This window comes from Anomaloglossus baeobatrachus, chromosome 1 (assembly GCF_048569485.1).
Source record: "Anomaloglossus baeobatrachus isolate aAnoBae1 chromosome 1, aAnoBae1.hap1, whole genome shotgun sequence".
In the NCBI taxonomy this organism is placed as follows: Eukaryota; Metazoa; Chordata; class Amphibia; order Anura; family Aromobatidae; genus Anomaloglossus; species Anomaloglossus baeobatrachus.
Genome location: NC_134353.1, coordinates 347,065,870 through 347,090,182, shown reverse-complemented (window position 1 = coordinate 347,090,182; position 24,313 = coordinate 347,065,870). Strand labels below are relative to the sequence as shown.

Below are 24,313 nucleotides of genomic sequence, written 5' to 3'. Positions count from 1 at the left end.
TTCCCGCAACTCTGGCATGTATATGACATAAGTCAGTGAATACAGCTATTGGACTACTTACATAAAACGCCTCGTGCCACCCGTGTTTAGGGAATCCCAGCTTACAGAAAATGTCTCCACAAAATGCTTTGGCCATATATTAGAAGATCAGACGTTAGAAAGTCTCACTCGAATAAGAAGGGAATTTTGTTTACTTACCGTAAATTCCTTTTCTTCTAGCTCCAATTGGGAGACCCAGACAATTGGGTGTATAGCTATGCCTCCGGAGGCCACACAAAGTATTACACTAAAAGTGTAAAGCCCCTCCCCTTCAGCCTATACACCCCCCGTGCTGCCACGGGCTCATCAGTTTTGGTGCAAAAGCCCGAAGGAGGAAAAAGTTATAAACTGGTTTAAAGTAAATTCAATCCGAAGGAATATCGGAGAACTGAAACCATTTAACATGAACAACATGTGTATACAAAAACAGGGGCGGGTGCTGGGTCTCCCAATTGGAGCTAGAAGAAAAGGAATTTACGGTAAGTAAACAAAATTCCCTTCTTCTTTGTCGCTTCTTATTGGGAGACCCAGACAATTGGGACGTCCAAAAGCAGTCCCTGGGTGGGTAAATAATACCTCATAATAGAGCCGTAACGGCTCCGTCCTACAGGTGGGCAACTGCCGCCTGAAGGACTCGCCTACCTAGGCTGGCATCTGCCGAAGCATAGGTATGCACCTGATAGTGTTTCGTGAAAGTGTGCAGGCTCGACCAGGTAGTTGCCTGACACACCTGCTAAGCCGTAGCCTGGTGTCGCAAGGCCCAGGACGCTCCCACGGCCCTGGTAGAATGGACCTTCAGTCCTGAGGGAACCGGAAGCCCCGAGGAACGGTAAGCTTCGAGAATTGGTTCCTTGATCCACCGAGCCAGGGTTGACTTGGAAGCTTGTGTCCCTTTACGCTGGCCAGCGACAAGGACAAAGAGTGCATCCGAGCGGCGCAGGGGCGCCGTACGAGAAATGTAGAGTCTGAGTGCTCTCACCAGATCTAACAAGTGCAAATCCTTTTCACATTGGTGAACTGGATGAGGACAAAACGAGGGTGGAAAAACGGCCCTTGAGACAGCAAATCTGGTCGGTCTGGCAGTGCCCACGGTTGGCCGACCGTGAGATGCCACAGATCCGGGTACCAAGACCTCCTCGGCCAGTCTGGAGCGACGAGGATGACGCGGCGGCAGTCGGCCCTGATCTTGCGTAGCACTCTGGGCAACAGTGCCAGAGGAGGAAACACATAAGGAAGCCGAAACTGCGACCAATCCTGAACTAAGGCGTCTGCCGCCAGAGCTCTGTGATCTTGAGATCGAGCCATGAATGTTGGGACCTTGTAGTTGTGCCGTGACGCCATTAGGTCGACGTCCGGCATCCCCCAGCGGCAACAGATCTCCTGAAACACGTCCGGGTGAAGGGACCATTCCCCTGCGTCCATGCCCTGGCGACTGAGAAAGTCTGCTTCCCAGTTTTCTATGCCCGGGATGTGAACTGCGGATATGGTGGATGCTGTGGCTTCCACCCACAGCAGAATCCGCCGGACTTCCTGGAAGGCTTGCCGACTGCGTGTCCCACCTTGGTGGTTGATGTAAGCCACCGCTGTGGAGTTGTCCGACTGAATTCGGATCTGCTTGCCTTCCAGCCACTGCTGGAACGCTTTTAGGGCAAGATACACTGCCCTGATCTCCAGAACATTGATCTGAAGTGAGGACTCTTGCTGAGTCCACGTACCCTGAGCCCTGTGGTGGAGAAAAACTGCTCCCCACCCTGACAGACTCGCGTCCGTCGTGACCACCGCCCAGGATGGGGGTAGGAAGGATTTCCCCTTCGATAATGAGGTGGGAAGAAGCCACCACCGAAGGGAAGCTTTGGTTGCCTGAGAGAGGGAGACGTTCCTGTCTAGGGACGTCGGCATCCTGTCCCACTTGCGTAGGATGTCCCATTGAAGTGGACGCAGGTGAAACTGCGCGAAAGGGACTGCTTCCATTGCTGCCACCATCTTCCCCAGGAAGTGCATGAGGCGCCTCAAGGGGTGTGACCGACCTTGAAGGAGAGATTGCACCCCTGTCTGTAGTGAACGCTGTTTGTCCAGCGGAAGCTTCACTATCGCTGGAAGAGTATGAAACTCCATGCCAAGATATGTCAGCGATTGGACCGGTGTCAGATTTGACTTTGGAAAATTGATGATCCACCCGAAACTCTGGAGAATCTCCAGAGTAACGTTGAGGCTGTGTTGGCATGCCTCTTGAGAGGGTGCCTTGACCAGCAGATCGTCTAAGTAAGGTATCACTGAGTGACCCTGAGAGTGGAGGACCGCAACTACTGTAGCCATGACCTTGGTGAAAACCCTTGGGGCTGTCGCCAGGCCGAATGGCAGTGCCGCGAACTGAAGGTGTTCGTCTCCTATGGCGAAGCGCAAGAAGCGCTGATGCTCTGGAGCAATTGGTACGTGGAGATAAGCATCCTTGATATCGATCGATGCTAGGAAATCTCCTTGGGACATTGAGGCGATGACGGAGCGGAGGGATTCCATCCGGAACCGCCTGGTCCTTACGTGTTTGTTGAGCAGTTTTAGGTCCAAAACAGGACGGAAGGACCCGTCCTTCTTTGGAACCACAAACAGGTTGGAGTAGAAACCGTGACCCTGTTGCTGAAGAGGAACCGGGACCACCACTCCTTCTGCCTTCAGAATGCCCACCGCCTGCAGAAGAGCCTCGGCTCGCTCGGGAGGCGGAGATGTTCTGAAGAATCGAGTCGGAGGACGAGAGCTGAACTCTATCCTGTAACCGTGAGACAAAATGTCTCTCACCCAACGGTCTTTTACTTGTGGCAGCCAGGTGTCGCAAAAGCGGGAGAGCCTGCCACCGACCGAGGATGCGGTGTGAGGAGGCCGTAAGTCATGAGGAAGCCGCCTTAGTAGCGGCACCTCCGGCGGTCTTTTTAGGGCGTGATTTAGACCGCCATGCGTCGGAGTTCCTCTGATCCTTCTGCGGCCTTTTGGACGAGGAGAATTGGGACCTGCCCGCACCCCGAAAGGACCGAAACCTCGACTGTCCCCTCCTCTGTTGGGGTGTTTTTGGTTTGGCCTGGGGTAAGGATGTTTCCTTTCCCTTGGATTGTTTGATGATTTCATCCAATCTCTCACCAAACAAACGGTCGCCAGAAAATGGCAATCCAGTTAAGCACTTTTTGGAAGCCGAATCTGCCTTCCATTCCCGCAGCCACAAGGCCCTGCGTATTGCCACCGAATTGTCGGCTGCAACCGCCGTACGGCTCGCAGAGTCCAGGACAGCATTAATAGCGTAGGACGCAAATGCCGACGTTTGAGAGGTTATGGACGCCACCTGCGGCGCAGACGTACGTGTGAGTGCGTCAATTTGCGCCTGACCAGCTGAGATAGCTTGGAGTGCCCATACGGCTGCGAATGCTGGAGCAAAAGACACGCCGATAGCTTCATAGATGGATTTCAACCAGAGCTCCATCTGTCTGTCAGTGGCATCCTTGAGTGAAGCTCCATCTTCCACTGCAACTATGGATCTAGCCGCAAGTCTGGAGATTGGAGGATCCACCTTGGGACACTGAGTCCAGCCCTTGACCACGTCAGGGGGGAAAGGGTAACGTGTATCCTTAAGGCGCTTGGAAAAACGCTTATCTGGACAAGCTCGGTGTTTCTGGACTGCCTCTCTGAAGTCAGAGTGGTCCAGAAACATACTCTTTGTACGCTTGGGAAACCTGAAACGGAATTTCTCCTGCTGAGAGGCTGACTCCTCCACTGGAGGAGCTGAGGGAGAAATATCCAACATTTCATTGATGGACGCAATAAGATCATTCACTATGGCGTCCCCATCAGGAGTATCAAGGTTGAGAGCGGCTTCAGGATCAGAATCCTGATCAGCTACCTCCGCTTCATCATACAGAGAGTCCTCTCGCTGAGACCCTGAACATTGTGATGATGTCGAGGGGATATCATAGCGAGCTCGCTTAATCGGTCTGGGGCTGCGGTCCGTGTCAGAGACCTCACCCTGGGATCCATGAGACACCCCGGGAGGACATTGCTGTTCCAACTGAGGGGGACCAGGGGGCAATGATTCCACAGTGCCCCTGGCTTGAGATGCCGGCCTGGACTGCAAGGCTTCTAATATCTTAGCCATAGTCTCAGAAAGTCTTTCAGTAAAAACTGCAAACTCCGTCCCTGTCACCTGGACAGTGTTAACAGGTGGTTCTCCCTGGGCCACCCTTAGCAGAGGCTCCGGCTGAGAAAGTGCCACAGGGGCCGAGCATTGCACACAATGAGGGTCAGTGGAACCTGCCGGCAGTATAGCCGTACATGCTGCACAGGCAGCATAGTAAGTCTGTGCTTTGGCACCCTTGCCATTTGTGGACGACATGCTGTTGTCTCCTCTGAGCAATACAGGAGGGTATATAGACAAAAATCAACAGTCCACCATACAGTGTAAAGTATAGTCTATAATCATATAATCTATAAGTACACTTCTGCATTTGTGGGGCCAGCACCACAGGTGCTGCTTACCGCCTGCGCAAAGCGGTTGTGTGGGCACCAGAAATCCTGCCTGGGTCTCCCTGAGCTTGTCTCTCCTCTCCAGCGTTAGCAGAGCTGAGAGGAATGGCTGCCGGCGTCCTGAGGAGAGGAGGGAGCCGTGGGCGTGACCCAGAAAAGTGCGGGAACTGGTGCCCCACTGTGCAGAGTGAGGGGGGTGGAGTATGCAAAGCATGCTCCAGCCCTCAGTGCTGCCGTCCTGTACAGCGTCCCGCCCTTCCCCTGATTGGCAGGGCTGGGGGCGGGAAGAAAACGAGACTAGGCCGCAAAAGCCGGGGACGCGAGTTATAAGCGCGGCCGCCGTATAAGCGCGGTCGGCGCGGAAGTCCCCGGCGCACTAACAGTCCCAGCCGCGCCGCAGTGATAACCATGGCAGCGGCGGTCAGCACGGCAGTCCCCCTACACGAACACACTCAGCGACGCTGAAGTGTGTAATGGCACAAACGCAGTCAGCGCTGCTGTCCCCGGTGCACTAGCACACCCAGCAATGCTGGAGTGTTGCTGTGCGCGGTCCTCACGGGGACACAGAGTACCTCAAAGTAGCAGGGCCATGTCCCTGAACGATACTCGGCTCCTATCCAGCATGGTCCTCAGGAGCTGTGGATGGAGCACGGTCTCCTGTGCCTGGAGACCGAAAGGATCCCACTTCACCCAGAGCCCTAATTGAGGGATGGGGAAGGAAAGCAGCATGTGGGCTCCAGCCTCCGTACCCGCAATGGATACCTCAACCTTAACAACACCGCCGACAAGAGTGGGGTGAGAAGGGAGCATGCTGGGGGCCCTGTTATGGGCCCTCTTTTCTTCCATCCGACATAGTCAGCAGCTGCTGCTGACTAAGCTGTGGAGCTATGCGTGCATGTCTGACCTCCTTCGCACAAAGCATAAAAACTGATGAGCCCGTGGCAGCACGGGGGGTGTATAGGCTGAAGGGGAGGGGCTTTACACTTTTAGTGTAATACTTTGTGTGGCCTCCGGAGGCATAAGCTATACACCCAATTGTCTGGGTCTCCCAATAAGGAGCGACAAAGAAATACTGTGATGGTTGCGGTGCCAGCATGTTACACCAACACCAGTTTAATATTAGCTGCAGACAATCCAATCCCAAAAGGAGAGCACCAATATGGATGCAATAGGCAGTGCAAGCTTATGTCTCCAGGGCTGAAGAATGACACTATATCCTACATTGCTAACAGCAAAAACCAAGAGGACATCATGTGCTGCACTCGGATCAGGTTAACGGGAACAATTTAGAAAAATCGTTATATTGCAGACTCCTACACTTTGGCATCCATTTTTTTATGTGCCATTTGCCCACTAATTGGGCAGATCACATCTCCACCCATATGCAGCCAGCCATAAACAGATCACTTTCGGAAGAGGGTGGGGTTCCCCCTTTTTTTTTTTAAATTTTCTTCCTGTTTGGTGCACACTACATCTGATCACGCTGTTGTTACCCCCAGTGTGAGCCGATCAGACACTGCAAGCGCTCGCACAGGGCTGAGCATCGAGCGTACCCGCGCCCAGGGATGCTGGCGTGAGTGGTCAGCACACGTAACGTTCCCCAACACAGAGTTTACAAAAAAACAGAGTTGAGGTTCGCTCATCATTGCCAACACCGATCGCGGGTATTTAAACCCTTTGGCGCCACTGTCAATTATGACAGCGACATCGATCAGCATAGCAGAGAGAGGAAGCAATTTCGCCGGGTACTCTTATGAAAAAAATAAATAAATAGAGGCTAAAGTGCCATTTTTGTGGGAAAAAGTAAAAATGTTCATTTTTCTATCCTACATTGCTTTAGTTCCTGTGAAGCATCTAAAGGGTTAATAAACTTCTTGGATGTGGTTTTGAGCAGTGTGAGGGGTGCAGTTTTTAGAATGGGGTCACTTTTGGGTATTATCTGTCACCCCGGCCTCACAAAGTCACTTCAAATGTGATGTGGGCCCTAAAATAAGTGGTTTTGTAAATGTCAAAAATATGAGAAGTTGCTAATGAACTTTGAACCCTACTAACGTCCAAAAACATCAAAAATGGTGCTGATGTAAGGTAAACATGGGGGAAATGTTATTTAGTAACTATTTTTTGTGATATAATTTTCATGTAAGGGCCAAAATAAATTCAAAAGTTTGAAAATTGCTAAAAGTTTTGGCAAGCTTCCAATATTTTCACAAAAAAAACGCAAAAAACATTGATCACTATCATGAAGTACAATATATACGAAATAATATACGAAAAAAAATCAGAATCACCGGGATCTGTTGAAGCGTTCCAGAGTTATAACCTCATAAAGTGACACTGGTCAGAATTGTAAAAAATGGCCCGGGCATTCAGGTGAGAACGGGCTCAGGGTTCTTAATAATGCACATTTATAAAAGGGGTGTGGAAGCACAAGCTAACTGCATCCCCCTCCTGCTTCCTCCCTACAGAATCCCCCTTTGAACTTCTATGGATTCTGTTCTACTATAGAGTTGCTATTTAAAGGGTTACAGTGGAACCTCGGTTTACGAGTAACTTGGTGTGCAAGTATTTCGCTATACGAGCAAAGCTTGCTGTAAATTTGTAACTCAGTTTACGAGCAAATACTCACCGCACACACTTCCGGTTCCGTACTTTCACCGCACTCTGACCCGCTCTTGCGGTCAGCACAAACACGCACATATTATGCTCACCTTACCTTCCCTCGCCAGCCTCCTGGTTCTTGTAGTCCGCAGGTACAGTATGTGTATCCGGTAACCATCGCGACGATGGAGGAACTTCCGCTGTCAGCGCTTCTCAAAGGCAGCGCGCCAACCAATCAGAGGCAAGTGGCTCATGCCTAAGATGTCAGCGCGCTGGCCAATCAGAGGAAGTATGACGTGGACGCTGACAGTGGAAGCTCCTGCATCGGTAGCGATGGTTACCCGATACAAATACTGTACCTGCGGACTACAAGAACCAGGAGGCTGGCGATGGAATGGAAGGCAAGGTGAGCATAATGTGCGTTTGTCGATTGGCACAATAGGGGACATTGCACAAGTTGTGGAACGAATTGTATGAGCTTGCATTATTTACTATGGGAAATTTTGCTTTGCTAGGCGAGTAACTTGGTTTACAAGCGCACTCCCAGAACGGATTGTTCTCGTAAACCAAGGGTCCACTGTACTTTCATGTGAGGACGGTGTATTATTTGGACAAGCCATCATTTTGTGATCGGTGGGACCTTTCCTGGAATAGCGGGTTTCAGCGTCTTCACAGCAGCGTCCCGAACACCTTGCTGTGCAGCCTGGCTGCGGTACATTGCCACTGCATTACTGATTACATATCTTAGCAATATGCGATCACCGTTACAGAAAGAACTACTATTTGTCAGGAATATTCCGTAACACCTTCATCGGGATTGAGGTTGCAGATATTATCAATGAACATGCATTCAGTTGTAAATGGAAACACATGGCAACGGATATTAGGAACACCCAATCTCCAGGTCATGTGTATGAGCACGCAGCGTAGCAAGGGATCCACACAGTTACACAGACGGAATACAATCACAAGCTCGCGTACACCATACCTTATCAACACCTTCAGATTCTTTAAACAACACAAAGCCGAAGCCTCGTGACCGGCCAGTGATGGGGTCCAGCTTCAAGGTGCAGTCTACAACTTCTCCAAATTTTGAAAAGTAATCCTTCAGGTCTTTCTTTGTAGTGTCCCAGCTAAGCCCTCCGATAAACATTTTCCTGCACAAAAGAAACATCCTTAAAGTTTTTACAAAAGAATCCTTCAAGTGGGTTTTACCACAAAGTAGATTTTAATCAATAGATCTTGGAATAATAAATTTCCACAATTGGATGTGTTTACATTTTTTTTTTCCTGTACTGAGATAATCATATATGTGCCCCTGCTGTGTACTGTGTAATGGGCATGTGGTATGATCAGACCACATGTCCTGGCTGAGGAGAAAGTATTACAGCTCGGAATCACAAATAATTAATTCTTTGAGGTAAAATATTTTTTTTTTTAAAAAAAAAAAAAAACAGGCAATGTTTTACCTCACAGAAAGAATCAGGCAAGGAAATGTTTTACCTCACAAAAAGAATCAGCTATGATCCCGTTGTGTCCTGTCTATATACTGTTTTGCATCCTCCCCGACCCAGGAGACCGGGACATGATCTAATCATGCCACGTCAGACATTACACAGTACATAGCTGGGACACATTTATAAGATCTCTGCACAGGGACATTTATTATTTTTTTTAACACGTCTAATTGTGGAAATTATTGATATTCAATTCAATGAGACACATAAGAGATCACAATAGGTCAACGAGCCTCCTATAAACTCAGGTTATGCTCGCACTCAGAGAAAGCACGTTCCCATAGCACACTAAGAATTACAAGACATTTACAATTTAAGACCCAGAAAACCCTGTGTCACCACTGAAGCCATCGGTTACACTTAAAGGATTTTTTTTTTAAGCCCTTCACCCCTGGGCTAAGCCCTTCACCCCTGGGTGATTTTCCGTTTCCCCCCCCCCTTCTTCGAGAGCCATAGCTTATTTATTTTTCCGCCAATATTGCCATATGAGAGCTTATTTTTTATGGGCCGAGTTGTAATTTTGAAAGAAATTATTAGTTTTAACATATAGTGTACTAGAAAACGGGGAAAAAAAATTCCAAGTGCAGTGAAATTGCAAAAAAAAGTCTGATTGCACGATTATTTTTGGGGATATTTTATTCACTGTGTTCACTATATGGTAAAACTGATGTGTGGGTGTGATGCCTCAGGTCGGTACGTGTTTGTAGACACCAAACATGTATAGGTTTAATTTTATCTAAAGGGGTTAAAAACAAATTCAGAAGTTTGTAAAAAAAAAAAAAAAAAAAAATAGAATTGCGCTTTTGTCTCCATTTTCCGTGACCCGTAGCGTTCTCATTTTTAGGATCTGGGGCTCAGTGATGGCTTACTTTTTGCGTCTTGAGCTGACATTTTTAATTATTCCATTTTTGTGCAGATATTATGTTTTGATCACCTGTTATTGTATTTTAAAAAATGTTTGCTGTGACAAAAACAAGTAATTTTGGCATAGAATATTTTCTCGCCACGCCGTGTACCGATCAGATTAATTGATTTTATATTTTGATAGATCGGGCGTATTTCAAGGCAGCGATACCAAATATGTGTATGTCTTATTGTTTTTACTGTTTTATTTTCAATGGGGCGAATGGCAGGTGATTTCAACTTGGGGTTTTTTTATTTCCATATTTTTAAAAAGGTCTTACTTTTTTTTTTAAGTTTTTATTTATTTTACTAGCGCTCCTAAGGGGACTTCATAGATCCACAGTCTGATTGCCTGTGCATTTCTGTCGATCAGAACTGCTTTTATAGATCCACAGTCTGATCGCCTGAGCATTTCTGTTGATCAGAACTGCACAGCTCTGATCAGCAAAAATGCCGCTGCTCAGTCAGCTCTTAGAGGAAGTATGTCATGATAGCGACCGGGGTCATCACATGCCCCGTCTCTACCATGGCATCCACGATCACGGGGCCACCGATGTTGGTTGGAGAACCGTGCTATCCCCGCTGCAGCCATTTAAATTGCGCTGTCACTTTTTGACAGGGCAATCTAAGTGGCAAGCAGGTACGGGTGGATCACTGATCCACCCGTGCCTGTTAGCCCCACATCTGCTGTTCCAATCAGCAGACATGTGTAGGGATCACTGCCGGCTCACCACAGCAGCCAGCGGTGATTACCGCAACATTACCGATAGCGTACCAGTATGTCATCGGTCATGAAGGGGGTTAAAAGAAATTGCCCACTACTTTACAAGTCCCTTTCATGTAAATTATCTGCCATAGATAAGTTTTTACTTTCCCAAATTCTTCTGTAACCTGAGCTGCTCTTCTGGCCAAAAGATTGCTGGCTGAGACACTGCTCCTGTGCATGCTGCTGCAGACACAGCTCTCCATTGTATCTTTATGTATCCCGCAGGGTGTAAATTTAATATTACTTTATTCCCTCTATTATATACGGAGCTTTCCTTGCTGTATCATTATAAACACTTCCACATCTAATCTCACAGCAGTCAGTGTGGGGGGAGCGCTTACAGCATTGTGAGATGAGATCTGGAAGTGTTTATAATGGTACAGTAGAGCAGGAGTTAGAAATCTCTACATAGTAGCTGTAGAGATCAGTGCGGAGAGAAGTGCAGGCTCTTTTGCCTCCTACATGAAGCTATCCCTTTATGCAGGGGAAGATGTACACGCCCCAAAGATAAGTAGCTAGTAACGCCCAGCTGAACTATAACATGTATCACAATCTAAACTTTACAAGCCCACAATGGAGAGGGGAAATTAAAAACATATAAAAACCTGCTCACACCGATGGAAGGTCTTTTTGAAGTATAGGCCATCAATATTATAATCAGGAAAATACCCCTCTATGGGGTAAAAAGTAGGACTATAAATGCCTATGTATATCAGCAGTTAATCAGTGAAGACGATTATCTGCCAGTGTAAAGATGTCGGAGATCACCCCGTGAACAAGCTAAATACTCCTTTGTTGCGTTATTGGTTTGTTTATGGTTGCATATAACATTATTATTAGCAGCACATTTACCCATGTAATGTGCTGTGAATGATGAGGAGACTGGATACAAAGATATCATAACAGTAATTTTGTTTAAAGCCAATCAGCAGTTGTTTAAAGGGAATCTGTCAGCAGGTTTTTGCTACCTCATCTGAGAGCAGCATGATGTGGGCAAAGAGACCCTGAATCCAACAATGTATCACTTTGTTTACTGGGTACAGCGTAGTGAGACAGTTTTTAGATAAAGCAATGCAGCAGAGCTGACAAAGTTGTCCCCACCCACACAAGGCTTTCTATATCAAATGTCTATAGACAGTGTGCTGACCTAGTCTGTCAATTATAATTTCCTGAAGCTAAAACAAACATTGCAGGTAAACAATGGCATGGACATTAATAAAAAAGGCATCGACAAAATGTTTAACCCTTACAGCATGATGTCTTCAGATTACAAACTACTGACAGATTCCCTTTAAAGGCCTAAATGGAACTTAAAAAGGATTATTCCCATCTTCAAGATCCTATCACAATGTGAAGTAGGTGTAATAAAAAAATATTAGCAAATACCTCCAATTAGAAAAGTATATTTTTGGCACTCACCTTAAAACCTGTTTCTCGTTAGTCTACTATGGGGTACACAGAACCCTGAGGTTAGTCGGCTGACATATTACATTGAACCAGAATTTAGCTCCTCCCCCAGAGATTCATCTGTCACCATCCGGCCTCCTCCGCTTTTTTTGGTGTCAGTTGGAGGGTCCGTTTCAGACCATCTGACATCTGTTTGTGAATCCTTTTTTCTTTTCAGCGTTCTCCAGGTAACAGGGTACAATACCGCACTCTTTCACCCATGTTGTGGCGGATGGTACAGTCTATACCTTCAGTATACACCCTCAAATGTTCCCTCATATGTATGTACCCTCATATGTTCAGTATGCACGCTCAAACGTCATTTGGCCGGACCTGGGTATCTAACTGCTTAGGTGGTGGTCCGTACGACGTACGCCAATAGCCCCCTGCCCATTCTACCCACATAACCGTGTGAATGGAGCAGAAGACTGTGCAGTCTCCAAGACACGTGAATATTATCCCCCCCCATTGCACGCCCTGTCTTCTATCTCCCATTTTCTTTGGTGGTCTGCTTTGGGATGGATGGGGGGTTAAGGGGGAAACCTGGGCACAATCTCAGGTACCTGGCACTGGCGGCAGTGAGGTGCTTGCGGTTGCAAGAGTGACGTGGTCACACAGGTACGCTGAGTTCTCTACTTAGCTTCCCTCCTGGTTGGTGGCAGTGATCACACCCCCGGTGGGGATGTGGTTCCGGCTATCCTTCACTCTGCTGCGCTTGGCCAATCAGTGATTCTTCTACCCGACATGGCCACGCCCCTTCAGTCATCACCTCCTCTCCTTTCGCCGGTGACGCCATTTTTCGGCGCACATCTTGCTGGCATATTGGGTCCTCACTGTGGTAACTGTAGAATCCCTCCTTTGGCTCCAGGCTTGGTGGATCGCGATCTGGGTAGGACTGTTTTTGCTTGATGGCCGATACCGCTGCTCCCAGCAGAGTCCCATGCTGTTCTCTCTGTTTTTACTTTATGAGTCTAGAGAGGACAGTACTCGCCCTGGGGGCCAGCTTTATACATGGCTATATCAGGAGAACCATACTACATTTCTAATTGGAGGTATTTGCTAATATTATTACACCTATTACATATCTTGGAGATTGGAATACTCCTTTAAAAAGGGAGTTCCCCTCCACTGCCCTTCTCCCCCACCCACAAAACCTATTGTGCATGGGTCTCGAGTAAGGAGTTACAAACAAAAAAAATAAAATAAAAAATAAAATCAAAATTATACTCACCTCTCAGACTGGCTTGGCTCTTCCACACTGGCTAGCGAGTCCTCTGCCGATCTCCTGGAACAGACAATGTCGGATAATGGCTGAGGCCTTTATATTGTGTCCAACAGGACTTTCCTCTGATCTATCGTCAATCTCAAACCAGCAATAAAAAAATCCCACTAGGTCCACTTAGGTTATAGCTAACGTGAGGACTATAGGAGGCTCCCAAAAAGCCATAAGGTAGCGGGCCTCTCATTTCACAAACTCCACTTATTTGCCGTAGCAGCTGCTATGGGGGTCATTGTGCAGCTATAGACCGTGATCCCTCCAGGATTAGGGAAAGCAGCTGGACTAGACTGGCATTGTTTCAGGAGGGATAGAGAAGGGGATGGGGGTGACAAGCAGTATCATTAATGGGGCTGTCCCACAATCAAACTTCATTTTAATCAAGCGTTCCGGGAATAATAAGTTCCCCATTTCGGTGTTTTCAGGAGAAAAAGAAAAAAAAAAATTGTCCCTGTGCTGAGATAATCTTAAAAATGTGCCCCTGCTACGTACTGTGTAATGGCTGTGTCTGACCGTACAGGGACATGGTTTGATCATACCACATTCTCCTGTACTGAGATAATGTTATATATGTGCCCCAGCTATGTACTGTGTAATGGCTGTGTCTGACTGTACAGGGACATGGTCTGATCATACCACATCTCTCCTGTACTGAGATAATCATATATGTGCCCCTGCTATGTACTGTGTAATGGCCGTGTCTGACCGTATAGGGACATGGTCTGATTATAAAAACATCACCAGGGCTGGGTAAGAGTTAAAAAAGTATACAGACCTTACAGCATAGGATCATAGCTGACTCGTTCTGTGAGGTAAAACTTTCATGCTCGTTTTGAAATGTGTTTTACCTCACAGAAACCAGTGGCTGCAATCCTGTGCTGTGCTATATGTATACTCTCTCTGGTTTCCTTCTCAGTAGATGTAGTATGATCAGACCATGTCCCTGTACGGTCAGACACGGCCATTACACAGTACATAGCAGGGGCACAGTTATAAGACTGTCTCAGCATAGGAACATTTCAATACATCAAGTTGTGGAACAACAACTTATTGCAAGATCTACTGAATAATACAATCTTCATCGTGGGAAAACCCTTTAAGGCTACCTACATACAGAACAGGTTTTTTGTGTGAGCGTATAAGTGACTGTAGGAAGGCATAAACTCTAAAGTGGCATGTGTCCGACAGTGCCCACAGTTTCTATATATGCTTTGGTCGACCATGGGCAGATCAAACTGCACCTGCGCAGGACCTTAATGTCGGATAGTGTGCATGATGTAGGGTGCGTCATGAACCCAGGCTTCAGAAGGAGGACAAAGATGGCCGAAAGAGGCACCGGACCCTGAGAACGGAGACACCCATCCGACCAGTCTGCACCGCCCCTCAGGTGAGTAATAAAAAACACTTTATATGTTCTACACAGCGGCCTGGGCTCTTATATACAGTGGCAATTTAGAACACTGTATATAAGAGCCCACTGGTGGTGGCCGCAGCTTATAGGCCCCAAATCTGGTGACTGGTTCCCTTTAAGCTTTTGGGCATCATCTAATTGTAGTTTGTGAAGTGGGCAGCAGAGGAGGGAAGGTGACTTTCTGGTTTTCATAATGGTGAGTGCACACAATCAGGGTTTGTAACGTTTTAGATGCAGCTGCGCCCAAAATGTACAGTACAAACACAGTGGATGGGATTTATACAAGTCCCATGTCCACTGTGCTTTTTTCCACAGCATAAACTGACCTGCGGTGTGGCTTTCTGAGCCATAGCATGTTAGTTCATGCTGCAGAGACACTAGAGTTCACCGGAGAGAGTGAACCCAGATTGTGGGCGCGGGCAGCTGTGGTCTCCTGAGGACAGCACTCGCGACCCCACAGGAGAAGACATGCTGAGTCCAGGACGCAGCATGTCCGGATCGTGGGGTGGAACCCTTACTTGTCATAAGTAACTATTGATCAATGTGTTAGGCTGCTTTCACACCTCCGGTTTCTCCAATGCGGCACAATCCGGCACTTTGCAGGAAAATCGCAACCGTTTTTTTTTGCTGCCGGTTGCGTTTTTCCTGCATAGACTTTAATTAGTGCCGCATGGCCTTGCGTTCCATCCGGTTTTTGCCGCATGCGGCAGATTTAGCCGATGCGGCGGCCGGATGGAACGTTGTCTGGCACATTTTTTCGTGCGGCAAAAAAAAAAAAACGCATCGCGCCGCATATGGCCGACGCGGCACATTTCTCAATGCATGCCTATGGCGGCCGGATGCGACAAAAACCGCATCCGGCCGCCGCATGCGGTTTTTGCCACGGTGCATGCTCAGTAGCATGCCGCAAGCGGCAAAAACCGGACGGGCCGCATGGGAAAAACTTATGCAAAGGATGCGGTGTTTTCACCGCATCCGTTGCATAGCTTGCACAGCCGGATTGAGCCGCACAGCTCAAGCCGGATGTGTGAAAGCAGCCTTAGTGAAAAGGTCATTTGTACCAACTAAACTGGTAACAATTGCAAAAGTGAAAGTTTGGAGATGGATCTATTCCAATCAGTTTTGTTTTCTTCCACTCACTCACTACAGGTCCATTAGACATCTTTGTTTAACTTGATAGAAGAGACCAGAGAACAGTACACAATCCAAGAAGTCAGAAAACTCAAGTGTTCTCAAAGCCGTAGGGCCACCATTCCTTTAAGGTCAGGGCCACAAGGGGCACTACTGCGATTCTTGCATGACACTTGGCAGCACAGCGGGAGCCGAGTGTCAAGCGAGTGTCATTGCGACTGAGGTCTGATCGTGCGGTCTGCCAGCTCTAAGGACGGGCGGGCCAGCGCTCTGAGGACGGGCGGGCCAGCGCTCTGAGGACGGGCGGGCCAGCGCTCTGAGGACGGGCGGGCCAGCGCTCTGAGGACGGGCGGGCCAGCGCTCTGAGGACGGGCGGGCCAGCGCTCTGAGGACGGGCGGGCCAGCGCTCTGAGGACGGGCGGGCCAGCGCTCTGAGGACGGGCGGGCCAGCGCTCTGAGGAGAGGGAGGGATTTATCTCCCTCTCTCCTCTGTTGCCGGCTATTGCCATTCTCACCCTGCACTCGCGGTACACCGATGTACTGCGAGTGCAGTGTGATTTTTCTCTCGCCCCATAGACTTGTATGGGTGCAAGTGGAACAGGACTGCATAACACACAGCATGCTACGACTATTTTCTGGGTCCGATTAGGGCTGAGAAAATAATCGCTCATGGGTGCTGGCACATAGGCTAATATTGGTCCGAGTTGAATGCGATATTTTATGGCATTCACCTGAGCACTGAATATGCCATAATGCTGCAATGATGGGACGCCTAGCTGCTGAGACTCCCCTGGATAGCCGGGAGAGGAGGACCCTGTTCTGCCATGTCCTCCAGACACAAGACATGGAATAGTTTGTCCACTGCTCCATTCATTGCCTATTAGGCACTGTTCACATTTGTCTGGTCCGTTTAGAACAGAAACAGAATTGAGATCCTGGACATTCCTATTTCAAAACAGCCGAGGAGCCCAGCAGACAGCTGTCAGTTAGTGATGAGTGAGCACTGCCATGTTCAGTACTCGTAATGAGTAGTGATGGGTGAACCCGCAGATATTCAGGATTGGCGGGTCCAAGCGGATTTTATTTTTTAAAAAATCCAGTTCAAGACTGGAATTAATCATGAATATCTGCCAGGACGTCGATCCACATATAAAAGTCTGTGGGGACCCGAATATTGTGCTTTAAAATGGTGGTAGAAAGGGCGAGGGGGATTAGAGGAGGTGTGTTATACTTACCAAGTTTCCCACGCGGTTGTTACACTACTTCCAAGGCCACTCATTACCCTCATACAAGTGCATCTCAATAAATTAGAATATCATCAAAAGGGTAATTTATTTCAGTAATTCAATACAAAAAGGGAAACGCATATATTATAGAGTCATTACACACGGAGTGATCTATTTCAAGTGTTTACTTCTGTTAATTTTGATAATTATGGCTTACAGCCAATGAAAACCCAAAAGTCATTATCTCAGAAAATTAGAATAATTACCACAAAACACCTACAAAGGCTTCCTAAGGCTATGTGCGCACAGTGCGTTTTTGCGCGTTTTTCGGGTGCGTTTTTGGCCTCAAAACTGCAGGACTTTGCTTCCCCAGCAAAGTCTATGAGTTTTCATTTTTGCTGTCCGCACACATCTGTTTTTTTTACCTGCGTTTTTGAGTTAAAAAAAAAAAAATGGACATGTCAGTTCTGTCCTGCGTTTTCCGCCCATGCAATGCATTTGAAAAACGCAGCAAAAACGCAGAGATCAAAAACGCAGCAAAACGCAGCCAAAAATGCACCAAATCGCGGCAAAAACGCATGCTTTTTTTCGACGCAGGTGCGTTTGTGCGTTTTTAGCGGCCAAAAAACGCACAAAAACGCAGCGTCAAAAAGATGCAGTGTGCGCACATAGCCTAAGCGTTTAAAATGGTCCCTTAGTCTGGGTCTGTAGGCTACACCAGAAGGCAGTCATTGACACACTCCACAAGGAGGGTAAGCCACAAAAGGTCATTGCTAAAGAAGCTGGCTGTTCACAGAGTGCTGTATCCAAGAATATTAATGAAAAGGAAAGTGGAAGGAAAAAGTGAGGTAGAGAAATGTGCTCAAGCAACCGGGTTAAATGCAGCCTTGATAGGATTGTTAAGAAAAGGCCATTCAAAAATTTTGGGGAGATTGACAAGAAGTGGACTGCTGCTGGAGTCAGTGCTTCAAGAGCAACCACACACAGACGTATCCAGGACATGGGACACAAGAGTTGCATTCCTTGTGTCAAGCCACTCCTGACCAATAGACAACATCAGAAGTGTCTTACATGGACCAAGGAGAAAAAGAACTGTACTGTTACTCAGTGGTCCAAGGTGTTGTCTGCTGGTGTAAGTCCACTGTGTTTTATCAAGACCAAAGTCAGCGCATCCGTCTACCAGGACATTTTAGAGCACTTCATGCTTTCCTCTGCCAACAAGCTTTTTGGAGATGGAAATTTTATTTTCCAGCAGGACTTGGCACCTGTCCACACTGCCAAAAGTACCAATACCTGGTTTACTAACCACAGTATCACTGTGCTTGATTGGCCAGCAAACTCGCCTGACCTAAACCCTATAAAGAATCTATGGGGTATTGTCAGGAGGAAGATGAGAGACACCAGACCCAATAAGTGGCTGCTACTGCTTGTGTGTGGGAAGAGCGATGATGTCACCGCTACTTGCGCACGCGCAGTTCGTGCCCAGAAACTCTGGTGACGTGTATGTCACTTGCAGAGATGCAGTTCAAACTGCGCCTGCGCAACTGGCAGTGCCGCGGTGCATGCTGGAATAGGGTTACAGAAACTGGCGATTATGTATGTAGATGTGGTATGGGTAGCACAATGTTAGACTGGTTTCAGACGTCCGTATTTCATGTACGTGACAGTCGTTTTTAACACGGATGCCACAAGTACCCATGTTATTCTATGCTGGTACTTACACGTCCGTGTTTTCACATGGACCGTGTGACCCCACACGCAGACATGTCTGTTTTTTCTCCGCCAGCACGCACACTGATGTGATCCGTGTGACACGTACCGGAGAAAACACGGGTCTTTTAAATAAATAGATTTTCTATATTCACCTCTATCCAGCGATGCTGTCTTTGGCTCTGCCTCCTCCTGCTTCTGATCCCCGCTCATTATACTCACTGAATATTCACTGCCCTGAAGAGCTGGAAGCAGGGGCAGCTCTGGGGACTTCAGTGCCGGGGACAGGTGAGTGTGTAGACATATGTGTGTGTCTGTGTTCAGTGTATACATGCACGTGCGCTATGTGCCGTATCCATGTGTGTCTGGTTGGTGTGTATGTACATTCATACATACATATACACAGTATATATGTGTGCCTGTGTGTGTGCTGAGGACCTGGAAGCCGGAGCATCATGGGAACAGCATCGGGGACTCACCGGAAGCTGCAGTAATGTGTATGTCACTTGGACAGGCACAGTTCGAACTGACTGCGCAACTGACAGTGGCACGGTGCATGCCGGAATAGACAACTGGCAATTACGTATTTAGATTCTAATTTTCTGAGATAATGACTTTTGTGGTTTCATTGGCTGTAAGCCATAATTATCAACATTATCGGAAATAAACACGTGAAATAGATCCCTCTGTGTGTAATGACTCTACATAATATATGCTTTTCACTTTGTGTACTGAATTACTGAAATAGAATATCATCAAAAACTTAATTTATTGAGAGGCACTTGTACATATACACTGCTTTGCCTGCCCACCGGCAGTCCCGGCGTTTGTGACTGCGCCCCCACCCTGTGTGACAGTGTGTATGACTGCTTGGAGTCACACACTGTCTCTATAGTGGTGTAAAAATAAATAAAACAAATTGGCGTAGGGTCCCCCTATATTGTGATACCTAGCGCAGATAAAACATACGCCTACAGACTGCAGCCCCCAGCTGTGTATCAAAATAAGAGGAACGCCATGCGTTTTAATTATTTCAATAAATAATTAAAAAAAAACAACAAAAAAACGGTGTACGGTCCCCCCAAATTTTGATACCCAGCCATGATAAAACCAACAGTTGGGGAGTGGTATTCTCAAGCTGGGAAGACCCTACAGTTGCCCAGTATTGTGGCATCCATTAGATGCCATAATCCTGGCACTTTACCTGACTCATCCAGATTGCACCCAGGGCAATCGGAATAACATCAGGGCTTAATGACAGCTCACAGCTGCCACTAAGCCCTAGATTAGTAATGGGAGCATTTAAAAAAAAATGAAAAAAAAATGGCGCATAGGGTCCCTCCTATTTTGATACACAGCCAGGATAAGCACATGGCTGGGGGCTACAGGCTGTAGCCGTATGCTTTAACTCTGCTGGGTATCATAATATGGGGGGACCCAACACCATTTTTTTTTTTAGATAGATTTACAGTGGGGGCGTGGTCCGACTGCAGCTAATCAGAGATGCCAGGACTGCTGGTGGGTGGGGGAAGCAGTGAATATGTATGAGGGTAATGAGGTGTTACAGCCGTGCGGCAGACTCGGTAAGTGCTTATCCCTATTTTCTTTCTTTTTCCTTTATTGATTTAATTATCCAGGTGGCCGATCCAGATGGTTGCACGGGGCTCCCTGAGAACTTTGTATCTGGGGTCGGTGCATGGATACTAGGTATCCCGACACGGATTCCGAATTTTACAGTCAGAGTTCGCCCATCACTAGTATGGAGTAGTGATGAGCGAGCACTGCCGTGGTCAGGCGCTCGTACTGTGTAGTCACGAGCGAGCACTGCCGTGGTCAGGCGCTCGTACTGTGTAGTCACGAGCGAGCACTGCCGTGGTCAGGCGCTCGTACTGTGTAGTCACGAGCGAGCACTGCCGTGGTCAGGCGCTCGTACTGTGTAGTCACGAGCGAGCACTGCCGTGGTCAGGCGCTCGTACTGTGTAGTCACGAGCGAGCACTGCCGTGGTCAGGCGCTTGTAATGAGTAGTGATGAGCGAGCACTGCCGTGGTCAGGTGCTCGTATGGAGTAGTGATGAGCGAGCACTGCCGTGGTCAGGTGCTTGTAATGAGTAATCATGAGCGAGCACTGCCGTGGTCAGGTGCTCGTAATGAGTAGTGAGGAGCGAGCACTGCCGTGGTCAGGTGCTCGTATGGAGTAGTGATGAGCGAGCACTGCCGTGGTCAGGTGCTCGTAATGAGTAGTGAGGAGCGAGCACTGCCGTGGTCAGGTGCTCGTATGGAGTAGTGATGAGCGAGCACTGCCGTGGTCAGGTGCTTGTAATGAGTAATCATGAGCGAGCACTGCCGTGGTCAGGTGCTCGTAATGAGTAGTGAGGAGCGAGCACTGCCGTGGTCAGGTGCTCGTATGGAGTAGTGAGGAGCGAGCACTGCCGTGGTCAGGTGCTCGTATGGAGTAGTGATGAGCGAGCACTGCCGTGGTCAGGTGCTCGTAATGAGTAGTGAGGAGCGAGCACTGCCGTGGTCAGGTGCTCGTATGGAGTAGTGATGAGCGAGCACTGCCGTGGTCAGGTGCTCGTATGGAGTAGTGATGAGCGAGCACTGCCGTGGTCAGGTGCTCGTATGGAGTAGTGATGAGCGAGCACTGCCGTGGTCAGGTGCTCGTATGGAGTAGTGATGAGCGAGCACTGCCGTGGTCAGGTGCTCGTATGGAGTAGTGATGAGCGAGCACTGCCGTGGTCAGGTGCTCGTATGGAGTAGTGATGAGCGAGCACTGCCGTGGTCAGGTGCTCGTATGGAGTAGTGATGAGCGAGCACTGCCGTGGTCAGGTGCTCGTATGGAGTAGTGATGAGCGAGCACTGCCGTGGTCAGGTGCTCGTATGGAGTAGTGATGAGCGAGCACTGCCGTGGTCAGGTGCTCGTATGGAGTAGTGATGAGCGAGCACTGCCGTGGTCAGGTGCTCGTATGGAGTAGTGATGAGCGAGCACTGCCGTGGTCAGGTGCTCGTATGGAGTAGTGATGAGCGAGCACTGCCGTGGTCAGGTGCTCGTATGGAGTAGTGATGAGCGAGCACTGCCGTGGTCAGGTGCTCGTATGGAGTAGTGATGAGCGAGCACTGCCGTGGTCAGGTGCTCGTATGGAGTAGTGATGAGCGAGCACTACCGTGGTCAGGTGCTCGTATGGAGTAGTGATGAGCGAGCACTGCCGTGGTCAGGTGCTCGTAATGAGTAGTGATGAGCGAGCACTGCCGTGGTCAGGTGCTCGTATGGAGTAGTGATGAGCGAGCACTGCCGTGGTCAGGTGCTCGTATGGAGTAGTGATGAGCGAGCACTGCCGTGGTCAGGTGCTCGTATGGAGTAGTGATGAGCGAGCACTGCCGTGGTCAGGTGCTCGTATGGAGTAGTGATGAGCGAGCACTGCCGTGGTCAGGTGCTCGTATGGAGTAGTGATGAGCGAGCACTGCCGTGGTCAGGTGCTCGTATGGAGTAGTGATGAGCGAGCACTACCGTGGTCAGGTGCTCGTATGGAGTAGTGATGAGCGAGCACTACCGTGGTCAGGTGCTCGTATGGAGTAGTGATGAGCGAGCACTGCCGTGGTCAGGTGCTCGTAATGAGTAGTGATGAGCGAGCACTGCCGTGGTCAGGTGCTCGTATGGAGTAGTGATGAGCGAGCACTGCCGTGGTCAGGTGCTCGTATGGAGTAGTGATGAGCGAGCACTGCCGTGGTCAGGTGCTCGTATGGAGTAGTGATGAGCGAGCACTGCCGTGGTCAGGTGCTCGTATGGAGTAGTGATGAGCGAGCACTGCCGTGGTCAGGTGCTCGTAATGAGTAGTAATGAGCGAGCACTGCCGTGGTCAGGTGCTCGTATGGAGTAGTGATGAGCGAGCACTACCGTGGTCAGGTGCTCGTATGGAGTAGTGATGAGCGAGCACTGCCGTGGTCAGGTGCTCGTATGGAGTAGTGATGAGCGAGCACTGCCGTGGTCAGGTGCTCGTATGGAGTAGTGATGAGCGAGCACTGCCGTGGTCAGGTGCTCGTATGGAGTAGTGATGAGCGAGCACTGCCGTGGTCAGGTGCTCGTATGGAGTAGTGATGAGCGAGCACTGCCGTGGTCAGGTGCTCGTATGGAGTAGTGATGAGCGAGCACTGCCGTGGTCAGGTGCTCGTATGGAGTAGTGATGAGCGAGCACTGCCGTGGTCAGGTGCTCGTAATGAGTAGTAATGAGCGAGCACTGCCGTGGTCAGGTGCTCGGTACTCATAACGAACAGTCGGGCACTCGAATGGGCACGGCTCATGTACCAGGTAAAATGGAAGTTAATGGGGGACTCCAGAACATTTCCCATTGACTTCATTATACTTGGGTACTCAAGTTGTGCCATCCAAATGCTCATTACAAGCACCCGAGCAGGGTAGTACACAGTCATCACTAATTAGCAGCAAATCTCAAGGCCAGAATATCGGAATATATTCAGAGAACTCGCTAGAACCCATCTGAAAAGCACAAGCGGCTATAATAGGCCGTGGGGTTGCGATTAAAGTGACTGGCGCATTCTACATGACCTTTGCTGCCATTACTATGGCACATTTTCCAGGAATAGTTCGGGGCCTATGGGTCCCCTAGGTAGTCAGACCCCCATGTATCACCAGTCCTCCCTCCAGCACACCCTTATGGGGCAGACATGGCCGGGCAGGCTGGGTGACAATTACCTTGGCGGGGCATATAGTCGCACATGATGTGGGGGGGTACATAAAGGGGGGGGGGGTAGTTAAATTGCCAGCAGGGCAGTGGGCACGTTTGTAATGGAATATGGCACATTCTGGCCCAAAAAAAGAAAACAGCCAAGAAGCCGAAATACATACATGTATACATATATGCGACAAAGGGGAAAAGCCGTGGGCTGACAATATCCGGGGCAATACCATGTCACACAGCACAGGGCCAGCATGCCCGCACTACCGTGGCCATCGCACTATGCCGCTCACCCCTCGTCTTCTTCGCCCTTGCTGGAGTTGATCTTCAGCCCCTCGCCGGGCCCGCTGGCTTCTGCTTCGCTGGCGGAGGCCTCCATCATGGTCTCGTCCTGCATCTCGTCCTCCCCCAACATCTCAGATTATCAACAATAGCAAGGAAAGAGCAGCAGCAGAGCCAAAGGCGAGTAATGGCGGATTCCTGGCCGTGCCACTCCTCCTCTGCTCGTGGCCCCGCCTCCCCGCGCGCAGTAATGGCGGCGACACGGCTTGAAATGGCCGCCGGGCAGACGGCTCGTCCTGGACGCTGCTGCGAGCTTTCTGCGACACTGTGCAATGTCACCATAGAGACGGCTTGATCAGAGTACATCTATGGCCCTACACTTGTATTATGGGAATATAGAGATTATTCTACATTTCTCTTACATCACGCCATGACAGGGTGGCAGCATAACTGTGCCCCTCACACGCTGGCACTGCAATGCCTGGGAGCCACTGGAGAAAGTAATGGCGGGTCCCTGGGATGGTGGTCCACGGTAACCACACAAGGGGCCTCCAACCAGCTGGGGGCATCAGAACCAGGACCAGCTACTGCTGAGGGGCATTCTGCAGATGGTGACATGCCAGGGCAGAGCTGGAGGCATATACAGGCCTTGGGGGAGGGGAATTAAAGGACCTCTCGGCTTTTTGTTTTTATATAAATTTCACTACCGTTTAGGTATCAGTAGTGATGAGCGAGCACTACCATGCTTGGGTACTCGTAATGAGTAGTGATGAGCGAGCACTACCATGCTCGGGTGCTTGGGTATTCGTAACAA

General features: G+C 48.9%; 1 protein-coding gene across 6 annotated transcripts in view; it reads right to left on the bottom strand.

Moving 5' to 3' along the window:
- HNRNPD (heterogeneous nuclear ribonucleoprotein D) overlaps window positions 1–23,733 on the bottom strand; it is a 56,024-nt gene extending 32,291 nt beyond the window's left edge. For 3 of the 6 annotated variants that reach the window (XR_012754620.1, XR_012754621.1, XM_075352416.1), the window contains exons 1-3: window positions 23,511–23,732; window positions 13,004–13,057; window positions 8,129–8,297 (exon numbers count right to left, since the gene is read on the bottom strand). Coding sequence is in view for 3 of the 6 variants with exons in the window: in XM_075352416.1 (XP_075208531.1) it covers window positions 8,129–8,297; window positions 13,004–13,057; window positions 23,511–23,632 (345 nt within the window). In the remaining 3 variants the exon portion in view is untranslated. Of the gene's footprint in view, window positions 1–8,128; window positions 8,298–13,003; window positions 13,058–23,510 lie in introns of all 6 variants that reach the window. The other 3 variants (XR_012754622.1, XM_075352417.1, XM_075352418.1) reach the window with 2 other exon arrangements.
- Window positions 23,734–24,313: the final 580 nt, after the last annotated feature.